The sequence below is a fragment of the Podarcis cretensis genome (assembly GCF_951804945.1).
Source record: "Podarcis cretensis genome assembly, chromosome: 14".
Taxonomy (NCBI): Eukaryota; Metazoa; Chordata; class Lepidosauria; order Squamata; family Lacertidae; genus Podarcis; species Podarcis cretensis.
In genome coordinates this window covers 36,809,575-36,822,719 of record NC_137183.1, presented here as the reverse complement: position 1 = coordinate 36,822,719, position 13,145 = coordinate 36,809,575, and the positions used below count along the sequence as shown (strand labels likewise).

The 13,145-nt window shown below is 48.7% G+C and overlaps 1 protein-coding gene across 1 annotated transcript; it reads right to left on the bottom strand.

Moving 5' to 3' along the window:
* Window positions 1-848: 848 nt before the first annotated feature.
* Window positions 849-13,123, bottom strand: STUB1 (STIP1 homology and U-box containing protein 1; the record flags this gene model as incomplete). The annotated part of the gene is made up of 7 exons (XM_079952637.1): window positions 849-1,919; window positions 3,326-3,442; window positions 4,913-4,969; window positions 6,364-6,454; window positions 8,215-8,380; window positions 9,498-9,696; window positions 12,893-13,123. 7 exons carry the CDS (start codon window positions 13,121-13,123, stop codon window positions 1,794-1,796), a joined length of 987 nt encoding a protein of 328 aa, XP_079808763.1. The 3' UTR covers window positions 849-1,793.
* Between the last annotated feature and the right edge of the window lie 22 nt (window positions 13,124-13,145).

Here is a 13,145-nt window from a genome sequence, read left to right as displayed (position 1 = left end):
ACAGAATTGCATGCTTTTTTCTTTTTCTTTTTTACAGCAGGGATGTGACCCCTTTGGATATTGTTAGACTTCAGCAGCTCCAGCCAGCACACCAAATGGTCAGAGATAATAGGAGCGCTTGCCCAACAAAACCGGGAGCACTTTACAGAAGGGGTGAAAAGGATAAAGAGATAGGGAGGGCTAGTAGATGATTCTCAAGTAAGGCCTACAAGAAATTCCACCCCACCCTCCATTTCCATTTGCTTCCTAGAGTGTAAGAACAAACTCATTTCCCCCCACTGAAGCACAATCAAAACAGCAGCACCCAGACCAGAGAAGTAGCAGCAGGTTTGGGGGAACCACATGGATTGCAGAAGTACAATTGTACCCCCCTCAAAAAAGCAAAACGGCAGTGGGCACAGGATGCAGACTGCTGAGGGGGAAAATGGGACAGTGGGAATGTCAAGGCCCCGAAAGACGGTGTGGCTGGCTGGCACCTGTAACAAGCGCCTGCCATGCACTGCAGCAGTTTGTCTCAAGTCTCATTCATAATGTTAGTGGGAAAATGTGGGGTGTACATTAAAAGCTGGGAGATACCTACCACACTAACAGCTAGCCAAGAGATCCACCTCTAACTGTTGCCTCTGTACCAGCTTAAACAGAAACTGCCCTCGCCCACAAAACCACCACCCTCCTGAAAATTTCATGCTCAGATATTTATTTACCAGTGTAACCAAAATTGGAGAGATTGCATGTTAATCCCCGCCCCCTTTAAAGGACCAAAACTCTCCACAATAATATTAACTATGCTTCAAAATATCCCTTTGTTATTAGGGAGGAGTCTTAAATAAAACAACAAGAAGAAGAAGGAACTTTCAGTGGTTTAATGGGAAAACAACTACCTGGAACAGAGCCGGGGGGCTCAGCTTCCCACACAAGCAGGTGCTTCCCCCAACCAAACCCAAATTCCAGTCGTCTGTATAATAATTATTAGATCTCTGTGCCCACCTCCACCACCCAGCCCCAAATATGTGGCTATTTATTTACAGAGTAAAGAGGCCAAACAATAAAAATAAACCCAACTATCCTGGGCAGGCAGGAAAATGGAATGAGGTGGGAAGGGGGGGAACCTAAAACTTTGTGCAGAGAGAGAAAGGAGCGGGAAGAAAGCTCAAAGCCAAGCTGGGAGGGGGGGTTGGGGAGAACCGGGAGGGGGGCAGTCCAGCCCCTTCAGCTTGTGGCTTGCTGCAAAGGCCGAGCCCAACAACTGCAGCATAGTCAAAGTGGGAAGGGATGTGTGTGTGTGTGTGTGTGTTGAGGGAAATGTGTTCATCTGCTGGAGGGCTGTGGGGTGCAGTTTGCAGGGCCGACGTATCCTTCATATGCCACTGTGGGGTGTCTGCCCCTCACACAACGCATTTCGTGGCCCTCAGGGAAAGTGCTGCGGCAGGCCTCCCTCCTCGCCTCTCTTCTTGAAACAGGGCTGGCCTTCCCCGCCACCTCAGAGCCAGGCCTGAGGCTCCCGGTTTTGCCCGCGTTGGAAAGCGGCCTGGGACCAAGCCGAAGCCAAGGAGGCTTTTCTGCAGCTCTGGCCCACCCCAGGGAGGTGACGGACAGGCCCCAAGCTGGCCCATGATGAGGCGGCCCGGCCAGCCGGAGCAGGAAGAGGAGGGAAAGCGAGACAGACAGTGAGTAAGGCATGGCGCTGGCCCAGCAAGCTCAGAGAGCCAGTCTCTAGCAGTCCGGTGGCCTTGGCTGCCGCGGCTGGGGGACGCCACGAGGAGGCTGCAAGCACAGCCTCTCCCCTGCGGTGGTCAGTAATCTTCTACCCAGCCGTTTTCCGATATGAATGCGTCTATCACCTCTTTCATGGCAAGGTTGGGGATCAGCTGGTCCTGGGTCAGGGGGCTGCGGGTCACAGGGTCAAAGTGGCCGACACGCTGGAAAGAACCCAGAAGAGAGTCAGTCTGGTGGCTGCCCAGGAAGCGTCTCCTGCCTCCCGCAACAAAAATGCTCCCACCAGCCCCAAAATGGTCAGATTCAGGGCCCCCTCTGCCCCCAAAATCTGTTGCATAAGGCAGCATTCCCATCCTACCTGGATTGAAATCAAAGACATTTTTTTAAATCCCTAAAACGGTTTAAGGGTGTAAACTAATGTTTCATCAGGGTAAGCCTGCTGAAATGAGTAAACCTAAGTTCTGTTTGTTCATTTCATCAGGTTGACCCTGAGCACTGGACACCAACCCTATTTTTTTAGGCCTTTGATGACCTTTCAAAAACTATGTCCTCTCTTTCATCTTTGAAAGGAATGGAGGTGCAATTCTCAGAGGGAGGTGAGAACTAGCTGAGGGCAGAGAGCCCTGCTGCATCTGGATCACTGCACTGTGGATAACAGAACGATCCCATCAAACCTGGTGCAAAGTTGTGGCAGAAGTGCCTGCGTTCTTCAGAGGCCTCCTGGAAGGGTTCCTGGCTAGAGCAGTAACTCATCCAGAGATACTGCAGGCATTCTCCAGGGACAGGCACTTGGGGCTCCTGCCTTTGCTTCCCCAAATGAAATATTTCTCATACCACCTTATTATCCAACACCCATGTATGCGTGTGGAGCTCCTTGACACAAGATTGGAAGAGACACACCCTGCTCCAATCAGGATCCCCTCATGGGGGGGGAACTTGACACATGTACCGCTACATGCATGTACACGAGAGAGAGAGAGAGAGAGAGAGAGAGAGAGAGAGAGAGAGAGATCCGAGCCCCTTCTACCAATTCGTGGTATAGCTGGGATCTGCACAGAAATATGATGCAATTCTGTTGATTGAATGCAAGGTTAACAGCTAATATAAAAACCATGCAGCTGTCCCCCATTTCTCTCTTCTGCAGAAATTATTTTGGTGGCCTTTTCATTTTGTCTTACATTAGAACTCTCTTGTATTTGCTCTGCTCTTGGTGGGGCACTGAGGCTCACCCTACCAAACCAGTCCCCTTGTCCAGCCCACCTGGCTTCTGAAATTCTCGCAGTCCCCACCTTCTCAGCTCTAAGGCAGGCATGGCGGAAACCTTTGTCCCTCCAGATGTTGCTGAGCTACAACTCCCATCAGCACCTAGCAAGCATGGCCAATGCCCAATGATATGGGAGTTGTAGTTCTGAAACAGCTGGAGGGCCAAAAGTTTCCCTTTTGTGCTCTTTGGGCAAGAAACTCAACTTTTCCTTCCAAATACAAGCTGTGGGGCTTAGGAAGCTGTTGTTGCATTTGTTCTATATTAGGAAGTCAATGCACCTCCCCTTCTGAACCCTGTCACTACCATCACACCTGCGCAACCATCGTGCCAAAAGGCCTGAATTACCTGGAGGTGCTCTTCAATGTCTTTCCTGTCATACGTGATCCCGCTGGGCGTGATACAGGGTTCTCGCATCAGTTCAAAGCTGATCTTCCCACACAGGTAATCTGGGATGTCACGCTTCTGGCTCAAAGGAGAAAACCAAAGTTAAACTTAGGCAGATTTCAAGTAGGGAGGGGAAACCTCTGGCCCTCCACCTGTTGGGACGCCCAACTTCCATTAGCTCCAGTCAGCATGATCAATAGTCAAGGCTGATGCGAGCTGTAGTTCAGCAACATCTGGAGGGGCCACAGGTTCCCCATCTCCTCTTATAGGGTATGTGATGGGTATTGGATAGAACAGCGAGATGGGGAGTGGAGAAGCCTGGCTTCCAATTCCTGTTCAGCTACAGATGACTTTGGGCTGGTCATTCTCTCAAACCTTTTGACTGTTTAAAAAGGGACCTCCAATAACATAGCAGCTTTAAAAATTATTTTAGCATAAGAATTTCACATAATAATGTGGTTAGCAGGCACACACTCTTATTTCTCTCATACGAGGGAATGCCTCTTGAAAGAGAATGGTCCCTGCAACATGTGGGCACATCATCTAAAGTCAAGCTCGCTCTTTTCTAACTGTCAGATTAAATCAACTATCTGTTGTTTGGTTCAGACAAGTGTGCAATGTTTAATATGACTGAATTAGCAGTGAAGGCAGCTCACCTTAGGCAAGGTCATGGGGCCGCTCTCGAGAGTAAAGATTCTGTTTTCTATGAACGTTCTATTTATTGTATAGGTCCAGTTATTCAGGTATAATTATTATTTTATGTATGTATATTTTATGTTTGTGTTTGGCTATATCCTGTATTTGGCTGCCTTAACAATAAATTTGATCTTAACACCCTGAAATAAGTATGTTGATGATAATGTTCTGTCCTTCTACCAAGAAGGCACCCAGGGTGACAAACTCATCCTATATATATGCATTCTAAAAACAAATTCTAAAATCAGTTAAAAACAGAGCTGTGGGGCAGGATCCCTGCATTGCAGGGGGTTGGACTAGATGACCCTCAGGGTCCCAACTCTATTATTCTATGATCTAAAGGTTGGCAGAAACGGTGTCCTTCAACCATCAAATCCCTGGGCGAACAAAAATGTTTTCAAATTTCTCCTGGAAGTTAATAATGATTGAGACAGAGGGCATTCCACAACCGGGGGAGTCAGCACTGAAAAGGCCCTATCACAAGTCAGAGCCACACCAACAAGGCTTCACTTGCCGATCTGAGAGGGCTGATGTGCCGATTTACCCAGGTTGGGCCAGCCAAAACTCATGCTACTAATCAACTTTGATTAGGGGCCTCCTATGAACTTGGATGAATTTGAACTTTGAATGAAACATGAACCAAATTAGTTTATTTTGTAAAGGGACAAAAGTTAACTGGAATTTGTTCCTTTTTTTGGACATGTCGAACTCGTCCCTTTTAAAAATGAACTTCCCAAGCTGTCTGGGAACCCCCATGGACACTCCATAACAGAAGAATGGTAGAATATAACAGCTGAGAAAATATGTAAATGGAGCCGGGGAGCATGGCCCTCTGCTTGAGCTTGCCCTCACCTTCCGCTTCTCATCCACCTGGGAGAACAGCTCATCCATGTCTGCTAGGTACTTTTCCTAAAAGAGAAACAGATCCCTTAGCAGGACGGAGCAGAGGCTCAACGCAGAAAGCAGGTGAGGGAATTAAGCAGTTAGCTATAGATAGGGCAAATGGTCATATCTGGATGATGAACGCAGACAAACAGGAGGGACAATTTAAAAAACAGCAGCTCAGGTCAAGTTTATGAATGGTCCATAGATCTCCAAATTTACACACACACAGAAAAAAAAACCTAAACAAGACATTTTTCCATTGTTAAAAATTTGAACAAGATTAGTACAGAAACTGAAACCTCTTAGCACTTCTGTAAAAACAGGGGTGGGAGAAACCTGCAGCCTTCCGGATGTTTTCAGATTCCAACTCCCATCAGCCCCAACCAGCACGGCCAGCACTCAGAAATGACGGAGTCTGACAACATCAGGAGGCCCACAGGTTCTTCCACTCCTGCTGCAAAAGTTGCTTACAAAGCATTTTAATTTGGGATGCAAACACTGCAGCCAGCTCAGCTATGCCAGCCTGTGCATACATCCCTGAACAGAACAGGAAGTCCATGTGCCGCTCTAGACACCTTCCTTGGGAGCAAACAAGAGACAGGTATGTCCGGTTCTTCCGTATCAGTACAAATTGCGCAATAGTAACCTGTTCCGTACAGTTCCGAACTCGTGTTCCTAAATTGTGCGTGGAATGCTGTCACACCTTTCTCCTGAGCATATCCTGGGCTTTTCAACAGCTCCCCGTGCAATCCTGCTAAGTTCCCTCTGACTTTCGGCTGTGGGGGACATCTCGGGACCAGGGGGCTGGACAGCAACCCAGTCCTAGGACAGGGATTTACCTGTATCTGTTGGGTTGCAGCCAAGATTAGGCTTACTCAGAGCAAACCCACTGAAATTGAGGTTTTTAAGCAGCAGTGGGGTGGCCCTCTGTCAGGAATGTGGCTCCTGCATTGTAGGGGGTTGGATAGCTCAGTTGGTAGAGAATGAGACTCCCGAGTGGTGGGTTCAAGCCCCGCATTGGGCAAAGGATTCCTGCATTGTCGGGGGTTGGACTAGATGACCCTCGTGGTCCCTTCCAGCACTACAGTTCTAGGATTCTATCATGAACATTGAATAGCCACTTCAATAGGTCTACTTGGAGCAAACGTTTAGCAAGAGACACTCCACTGGCATTTCTGGGACACTGGCAGTGTAGAAAACTGCCAAAGGGTCCCAATTCCCTTGCTCCTCCCTCTGAGGTTGAGGTGAGAGCAGGGCTGAACCCTGGCAGATCCCCCCAGTTAATGGGGGCGAGGGACAGATGTCTCACCCCATCACATCTGCTGACACAAAGCAGTGACAACCCAAACCAAACCGTCAACCGAGGGCCCTTAAAATAGAGAGGCTGAGCCCGGGCAAAGACTGACAAGGGTCCTCACATGTTTGGCTTCGATGTTGGCCAGCTGCACACGGCTCCGACTTTCCTCCACGTTCTCCTCTTCCTGCGCCCGTCGACATTCATCCAACTCCCTAAAAGAGAAGTGGGGATTGGGCAACTTCATGGAGCTTGGCAAGGATATCTTTTTTTAAAAAAAAATTATTTCAAAGCCAAAAAAAATTACAAACATCAAATTCAAAATCCATATTCATTTTCTAACAGCCTATTACATAGATTACCTAAATTAAAATATATCTAATTGCTCTAGGCTTCCCTTGGCTATATGTAAATACAACGCAATTAGCAAATTATATTATAAATTATATTATAGGTTCCCATATACCCCCACTCCCCTTCACCCATGTGTGATCTCAATATTTTACTTCTTCCAGCTTGTTGTGTTGTTATAATTTAATAATTATTCAATTGATTCTATTATTATTTTCTTGCTTACCCCTGCACGTTTTACACATTCTCTATTAATATTTCAATTCCGGAACCATATTTTTTCATGTATTCCTTCACTCCATCCCACTCTCTAATTACTCTTTGATTTGAGTGGCCTCTAATAATTGCCATCAATTTTGCTATTTCTACAAACTCACAGAGATTGCTTTGCCATTCTAATAGTGATGGGATTTTCTCCACCTTGAGCTTGGCAAGGCTATCAAAGGCTACCAGCCATGATGGCTATACCCTACCTCCACCACTGGAGGCAGTAATCCTTCTGAACAGGAGGGGCAGGTCTCTTGTGCTTGGGTCCTGCTTGCCCGTTCCCACAGGAATCTGGCTGGCCACTGTGAGAACAGGATGTCAGACCACTGGCCTGATCTAGAGTACCCGTCTTATGTCACTTATCAAGAAACACGGCGATTGGGAGAGGGAGGTCAGAAGCCACCGCAAGTTGTAGAAAGGCACCGTCGCTTGGGGTCACAGCACATGCAAAGGTTTCAGCTCCAGTCCATGACACTCAGTGGCTGATGGGAAAGAACCTCATCTCCCTGAGAAGCAAGATAGCTGCTTTCAGTGGGAGTAGACAACTCCTACGACCTCCGAGGCAGCTTTTAAAATTCCAAGTCCTTTTCACGTTGTTGTGAAAGACCTGCTTTACTTTGGTTTCACTCTGTGCCACGTTAGTCTGTTCTAGATTTCCACTTTTAATCTTATGGTTTTAACTTCTACTTGTAAACCACCATCAGAGGACTCTAGTGACGGGCACAGAAATGTAGTTAGTAAGCTGCGTGGGGAAGAGGCACTCAGGCCCACGGATGAATATGGCCCTTCAGACCTCTCAGTCAGGCCCTCAGGACTCTCTCCAGGTCACAGGTGGGGAACCTCTGGCCCTCCAGATGCTTCTGGACTACAGCTTCCATCAGTCTTGGTTACTGGCCATGCTGGCGGGGGCTGATGGGAGTTGTAGCCCCACAACATCTGGAGGACTGAGGATCCCCACCCCGCCCTTGCTCATTCCATCTCCCCAGGCCACTCCTTCACTGATGTGCTCTGCAAGGTCCTCAAGTGCCTGGAAAGGGGCTTTGGATTGTGACGGTGCATCTTGCTTCCCTGGATGGAGAGCTGGGTGTTCTGGTGGATGTGTAAAAACCTCTGGCTTCTGGGTGGTTGTAGCGCAACCTGCTGTACAAAGGCTATGCACTGCATCCATTGCTCTGCCCACCTCTGGCATTTGGCCTCCGAATGCTGCCCAACAAAGGAGTGTGGCTGAAAAAGCTTCCCTACCACTGTAGTATATAAAACAAGCTATGCACCCAACACACACAAAGTCCCCTTTGTTCGTCAAGAGTTTCTCCACCCATATCTGCCATCACTCCCTCTCTTTCATCCTCTCTTTTACCTCTCTTTCTCTGCCATGATGAGCTTGGTGAGATAGGAGTGCAACTCGTTTTCCTGGTTGATCCGCTTCTCCTCAATGTTGTTCCAGCGCTTCTTCTTCGCAATCCGCAAAGCGCTTGGGATGTCGTCCCCAAAGTTCAGTCGTTGCTCTTTGGCTAAGTTGTAGGCTGGAGTAGAGGGGAATATATATATCAAGAAGGAGGAGACGAAATAAAGATCTTGCAATGCAGTGTGCTCTATGTGGGCCTGCACCAAAGGCTCCAGCTGGGGCAAAACTAGGCTGTCTTGATGGGGACAGACCATTGCTGGCATGCCACTCTAGGGCACTAAAGTCTGCACTGACTGCCCATACACATGAACAAACCTGAATGACTTTCAAGTTGATACCCCACTCCTTTTTTCTTTCTCAGCCCTGTGGATAGCTCAGTAGGTACAAGAGGAGACTCTTAATCTCGGGGTTGTGGGTTTGAGCCTTGCATTGGGCAAAAGATTTCTGCATTGCAGGGGGTGGACTAGATGACTCTACAAATCTACGATTCTAAGGATAAAAGAAACCTCCACTTCTCCTTTAATCAAACCAACCAAGCCTTTGGTTGACTGACAACCTATGCCCTTTTAAAATGTGTTGGGGGGGCTGTTACAGGGTTGCTTTTGTTTTGATTATATATTTTGTGGTTTTATATTCTGATTTTATCCTGTGAACCACTCAGAGACTTGCGGGTATAGGGCGGTATATAAATTTAATTAATGACGATGGTTGTGGTGCCTGAACTGAGGGAACTGAAGCTTGTTTAAGCTGTGGTTTCGGAAGAAGCCAGACTGGAAGCATGGCTTGGTCCTGGCTCATTCTACGAAAACAGTATGAACAAACCACAGTTTCTGACTGTGTACAAGTTGGATGCCTAAAGGCTAGGCCCCACAATTGCTCTCAAGTCAAAGACATGTGGCTGTTCTAGACTCCCTGGCTAAAACTGCTATCCAAAGACAAAGCTGTCCTTGCCGGATTGTTAAGCGATACAGAATTCATGTCGACTTGGACAGATGCCTGGTTCAAACCCTGGCAAAGGCTGGGAGAAATCCCTGCCTAAAATCCTGGAAACTGGCTGCCAGTCAGTGTAGAAAGTAGTGAGCTAGATTGACCAATGGTCTGGCTCAGTGCAAGGCAGCTATGGTTGATTCTGTCTCACTGATTGGTCAACTTGTGACCACCTTGCGCTGAAAGGCGGTACCTAGAAAGACACACCCATACCCACTCGGCTAGCCTGGAAACGAGAGCCAGCTTACCTCTCTGAAGGTTAGCAATGGCCTCGTCGTAGTTCTCCATCTCCATCTGGCACTGCCCCAGGAAGAAGTGCGCCTTCACGGACTGGCTGTCCAACTCCAGGGCATGCTTGCAGTCAGCCAGGGCCTTGTCGTGCTGCTGCATCTTAAGGAAGCATAAGGCGCGGTTGGTGTAATAGACTGCCACTAAGGGATTCCGGTTCTAAAAGGAAAGAAAGAGAATATAAGCATGAGGGGCCAGATGGGAGTCTAAAACAGCCCTCAAGGGATCTATGGGAGAAGGTGAGGCCCCAGATTCAATCCCTCCAATCACCAGGTAGGACTGGGAGAGACCCTCATCTAAAATTCACAGGTGAGCCATTGTCAGTCAGGGTGGCTTAGGTGGGCCATTGCTTGAACTTGGTATTAAGGCAGCTTCCTGGGCTTTGGGTTAATACAGCCTTTTCTTCATGAGGACTAGAAACTTACTTTATTTGTTAAGTAGACATGTCATAGCCCAGAAGCAGAGCACATGCTATACATGCAGAAAGTTCTGGGTTCAAATCCCAGCATCTTCAGGCAGGGGAGGAAATCTCCAGGGAAATCCTAAAGGAGCCACTGCCAGTCAGTGTGGACACTACCAAGCTAAATGGACAAACAGGGCAGCTTCATATCCTTGGAAGAAATCATTTTCAGGCGGGTCTCTACTTCTTAAATTATTATTATTATTGTTGTTGCTGTTGTTTATTACCCACCCTTCACCCTAAGGTCCCAGGGCAGGTTACAGCATTAAAACACAACATTAAAAACAATTGAAAACACCTTACAATTTCAAAAATAAGGAAGGTTCTAAAAATAGACACCTCAAGTGTCAAAAGTCAGTGTTAAGAGGTGTGTCTTCAGCATTCACTGGGAGCTGTATAATGAAGGTGCCACGTGCACCTCTAGGGGAGTAGTGCAACCCCATCCAGGGCAGCCAACCTCTCAGAAGTGAGAACTCAGGGCACATGACACCTCTGTCTTTTCAGGATCCAGCTTCAGTTTATGGGCCCACATCCAGCCCATCACTGCCTCCAAGCACTGGCCTAACACCTCAACTCCCTCTGCTGATTCAGATGGAACCGAGAGATAGAGTTGGGTGACATCTGCATATTGGTGGCACTCCCCTCCAAATCTCTGGATGACAGTCCGCAGAGGCTTCACATAGATGTTAAATAGCATGGGGGACAAGAGGGAAGCCTGCGGGACACCAGAGGACAACTCCAATGGCGCTGAACAGCAGCTTCCCATGACCACCTCTTGGAAACAGCCCTAGAAGAGTGGAACCACTGAAGTATGGGGCAAGGCTACAACCGCTACAGAATGAGAGGCAAGTTCCGTCTTACTGATCTCTCAACTTGGACCAGGGAGTGGTTTAAGGACAGTCAGATTTTGAGTTTGCCCCACCCTGCAAAGAGTAGCGTTTTGTCTTTTTGTTTTGTTTTGCATGGGCAGAGTGCATTTCCTACAATCCATTTAGAATCAGAGAAAGGGCTGCCAAGTCTAAGCCATGGCTTTCGAAAAGGCTTAAACCCCAGTATATCTTCAAAGAATCACAGAACTGTAGAGGTGGAAGGGATCACAAGCGTCATCTAATCCAACCCCCTGCAATCTTTTGCCCTACATGGGGCTGGAACCCATGACCTTGAGATTAAGAACCTCATGCTCTACTGACTGAGCTACCCATCTTGTCTGTGAGGTTGTATCATTTGAGCAGCTGATTATTTATCATTATTTCTCCAGGCAGGCAGCTACCATTTAAAAAAAAAGTAGCATGCAGCAGCTTAATCTGAAAGGTAGATCACAGGACTCAAAACAGTGAAGAGAACTAGTGCAGATCTCAGGGAAACCCCTGGAGACAGAGTGATTGCAACCAGAGAATCATGTATTCTGAGTCCCAATAGAAATAATGTGCAGCCACAGAAGTGCCACTAAGTGCTAATTGTTAAATGTGCACCTGTGGTGTTATCAGCCTTGCTGCATGGATAGGGGCACATGTAGTGAAATCTGGCTGAAGACAACCTAAGAACTCATTTTTAATCTGTACTCAAACAAGGAAGGCGGGACCTTTATTCAGAACTGTCCAAAGTAGGAAGGGTTGAGGCTTACAGAGAAGGGTGGCTGGCAAAAGGTCGCCAAGTGAGTTTGCAGTGAAAAACAAGTCTGGAAGTTCAAACAGGATGCTGCTTTATACTGAGTCAGACCATTGGTCCATCTAGCTCAGTACTGTCTCCACTGACTGGCAGCAGCTCCCCAGGATTTCAGGCAGGGTTCTCTGCAAACCCAACCTGAGGATTGAAATTGGGGCCTTCTGCATGCAAGGCCTTAAAGCATGCCCTCTGTCCATGCTCAGAAATGCTGCCTTTCCTCACTGCCTCCTATCACACATTACTGGAGATAAAACTGAGCATTAAAACAAGGTTTTTTGGCAGGGGGAAGAGAAGGATGAGCTTTGGCACAAATAGAGCCCTAGTCACACACCCAGGTTTGCTTCTTAATTTCCACTGTCCTCCCTACCTTGCCCCTGTCAAATCAAGGGCCAGAATCATAATCTGCCCAGGCTCAGAAAAAAGTGCCCTTGCCACTTTCCCCTGTGTTGCCCCTTCAAATTATTTTTAGAGTAAGCCTATCCAGGCTCTGATTGAACTCCGGCACTGGCAACTCCCAGTCTATCTCCTCTCGTCACCTCACCCCCATCTGCCTCAAGAGGGCAAGCACTCTGCTGGTGCTCAGAGGGCCATTTTGTTTGGTCACATCTCCCTTCATATCTCGGAGGAAAAGGCTCAGCGATCCAAAGGACACTTACCTCCTACACCACTATTGCATCATCTCCTACCCTGCAGTCTGACGCCAGGCTCTACATAGCATGCACTTTGCCCATGTTCAGAGGGCTCTTTTCTTACTCCCCTTCAGCTATTCTTGGGGTAAACCCAAAACACTGGGCAGCAGCTGGGAGACTCCAACTGAGTCTTGGTCACCCTGTAGCTTGCTTCCTATGCCACCATACCGGAGAGCAGGCCCTCTGCACATGCCCAGAGAGGCATTCTCCCCACTTCTCATATATTCTCCCAGGATAAGGCTCACGGGCCTGAGCCTCCTCCTCCAGCTCTCGCTCCGCCCCTCCAACGCTCCGCCCAGCCTCTAAACAACAACACTCAGCACTCGGTCCATGCTCAGAGATACACACTCCCTTTCTTCACGACTCGCCCCCCTCCGACTCAGAATAATGTCCGGGGCCTGAGCCCCCTCTCGCCCCCCCCGAAAGCGAGACCAAGCCTCTCAAGTGAGCGCACTCTGCCCATGCTCAGAGGCCCCCCGGGCCCTCTCGCCGTCCTCCTCCGCCCGCCCGCCCTCCCCCCCAAAAGAGAGGCCCGACTCACGATGGCCCGCCCGTAGCAAGCGGCGGCCTCCGGGTACTTTCGGCTGACGAAGAGCCGGTTGCCCTGCTCTTTGTACTCCTGGGCGCTGCGGCTCTTCTCCGGGCTGCCGCCGCCGAGGCCGCCGCCGACCAGCCCCACACCGGGCCCGCCGCCCGTCAGCCCCGCGCCGCCGCCGCCGCCGCCCTCCTTCTCCTTTTCCTTCTCCTTCTCCTTCTCCTCCTTCCCCTTCATGCCGCCCAGGCAGAAGCAGCCG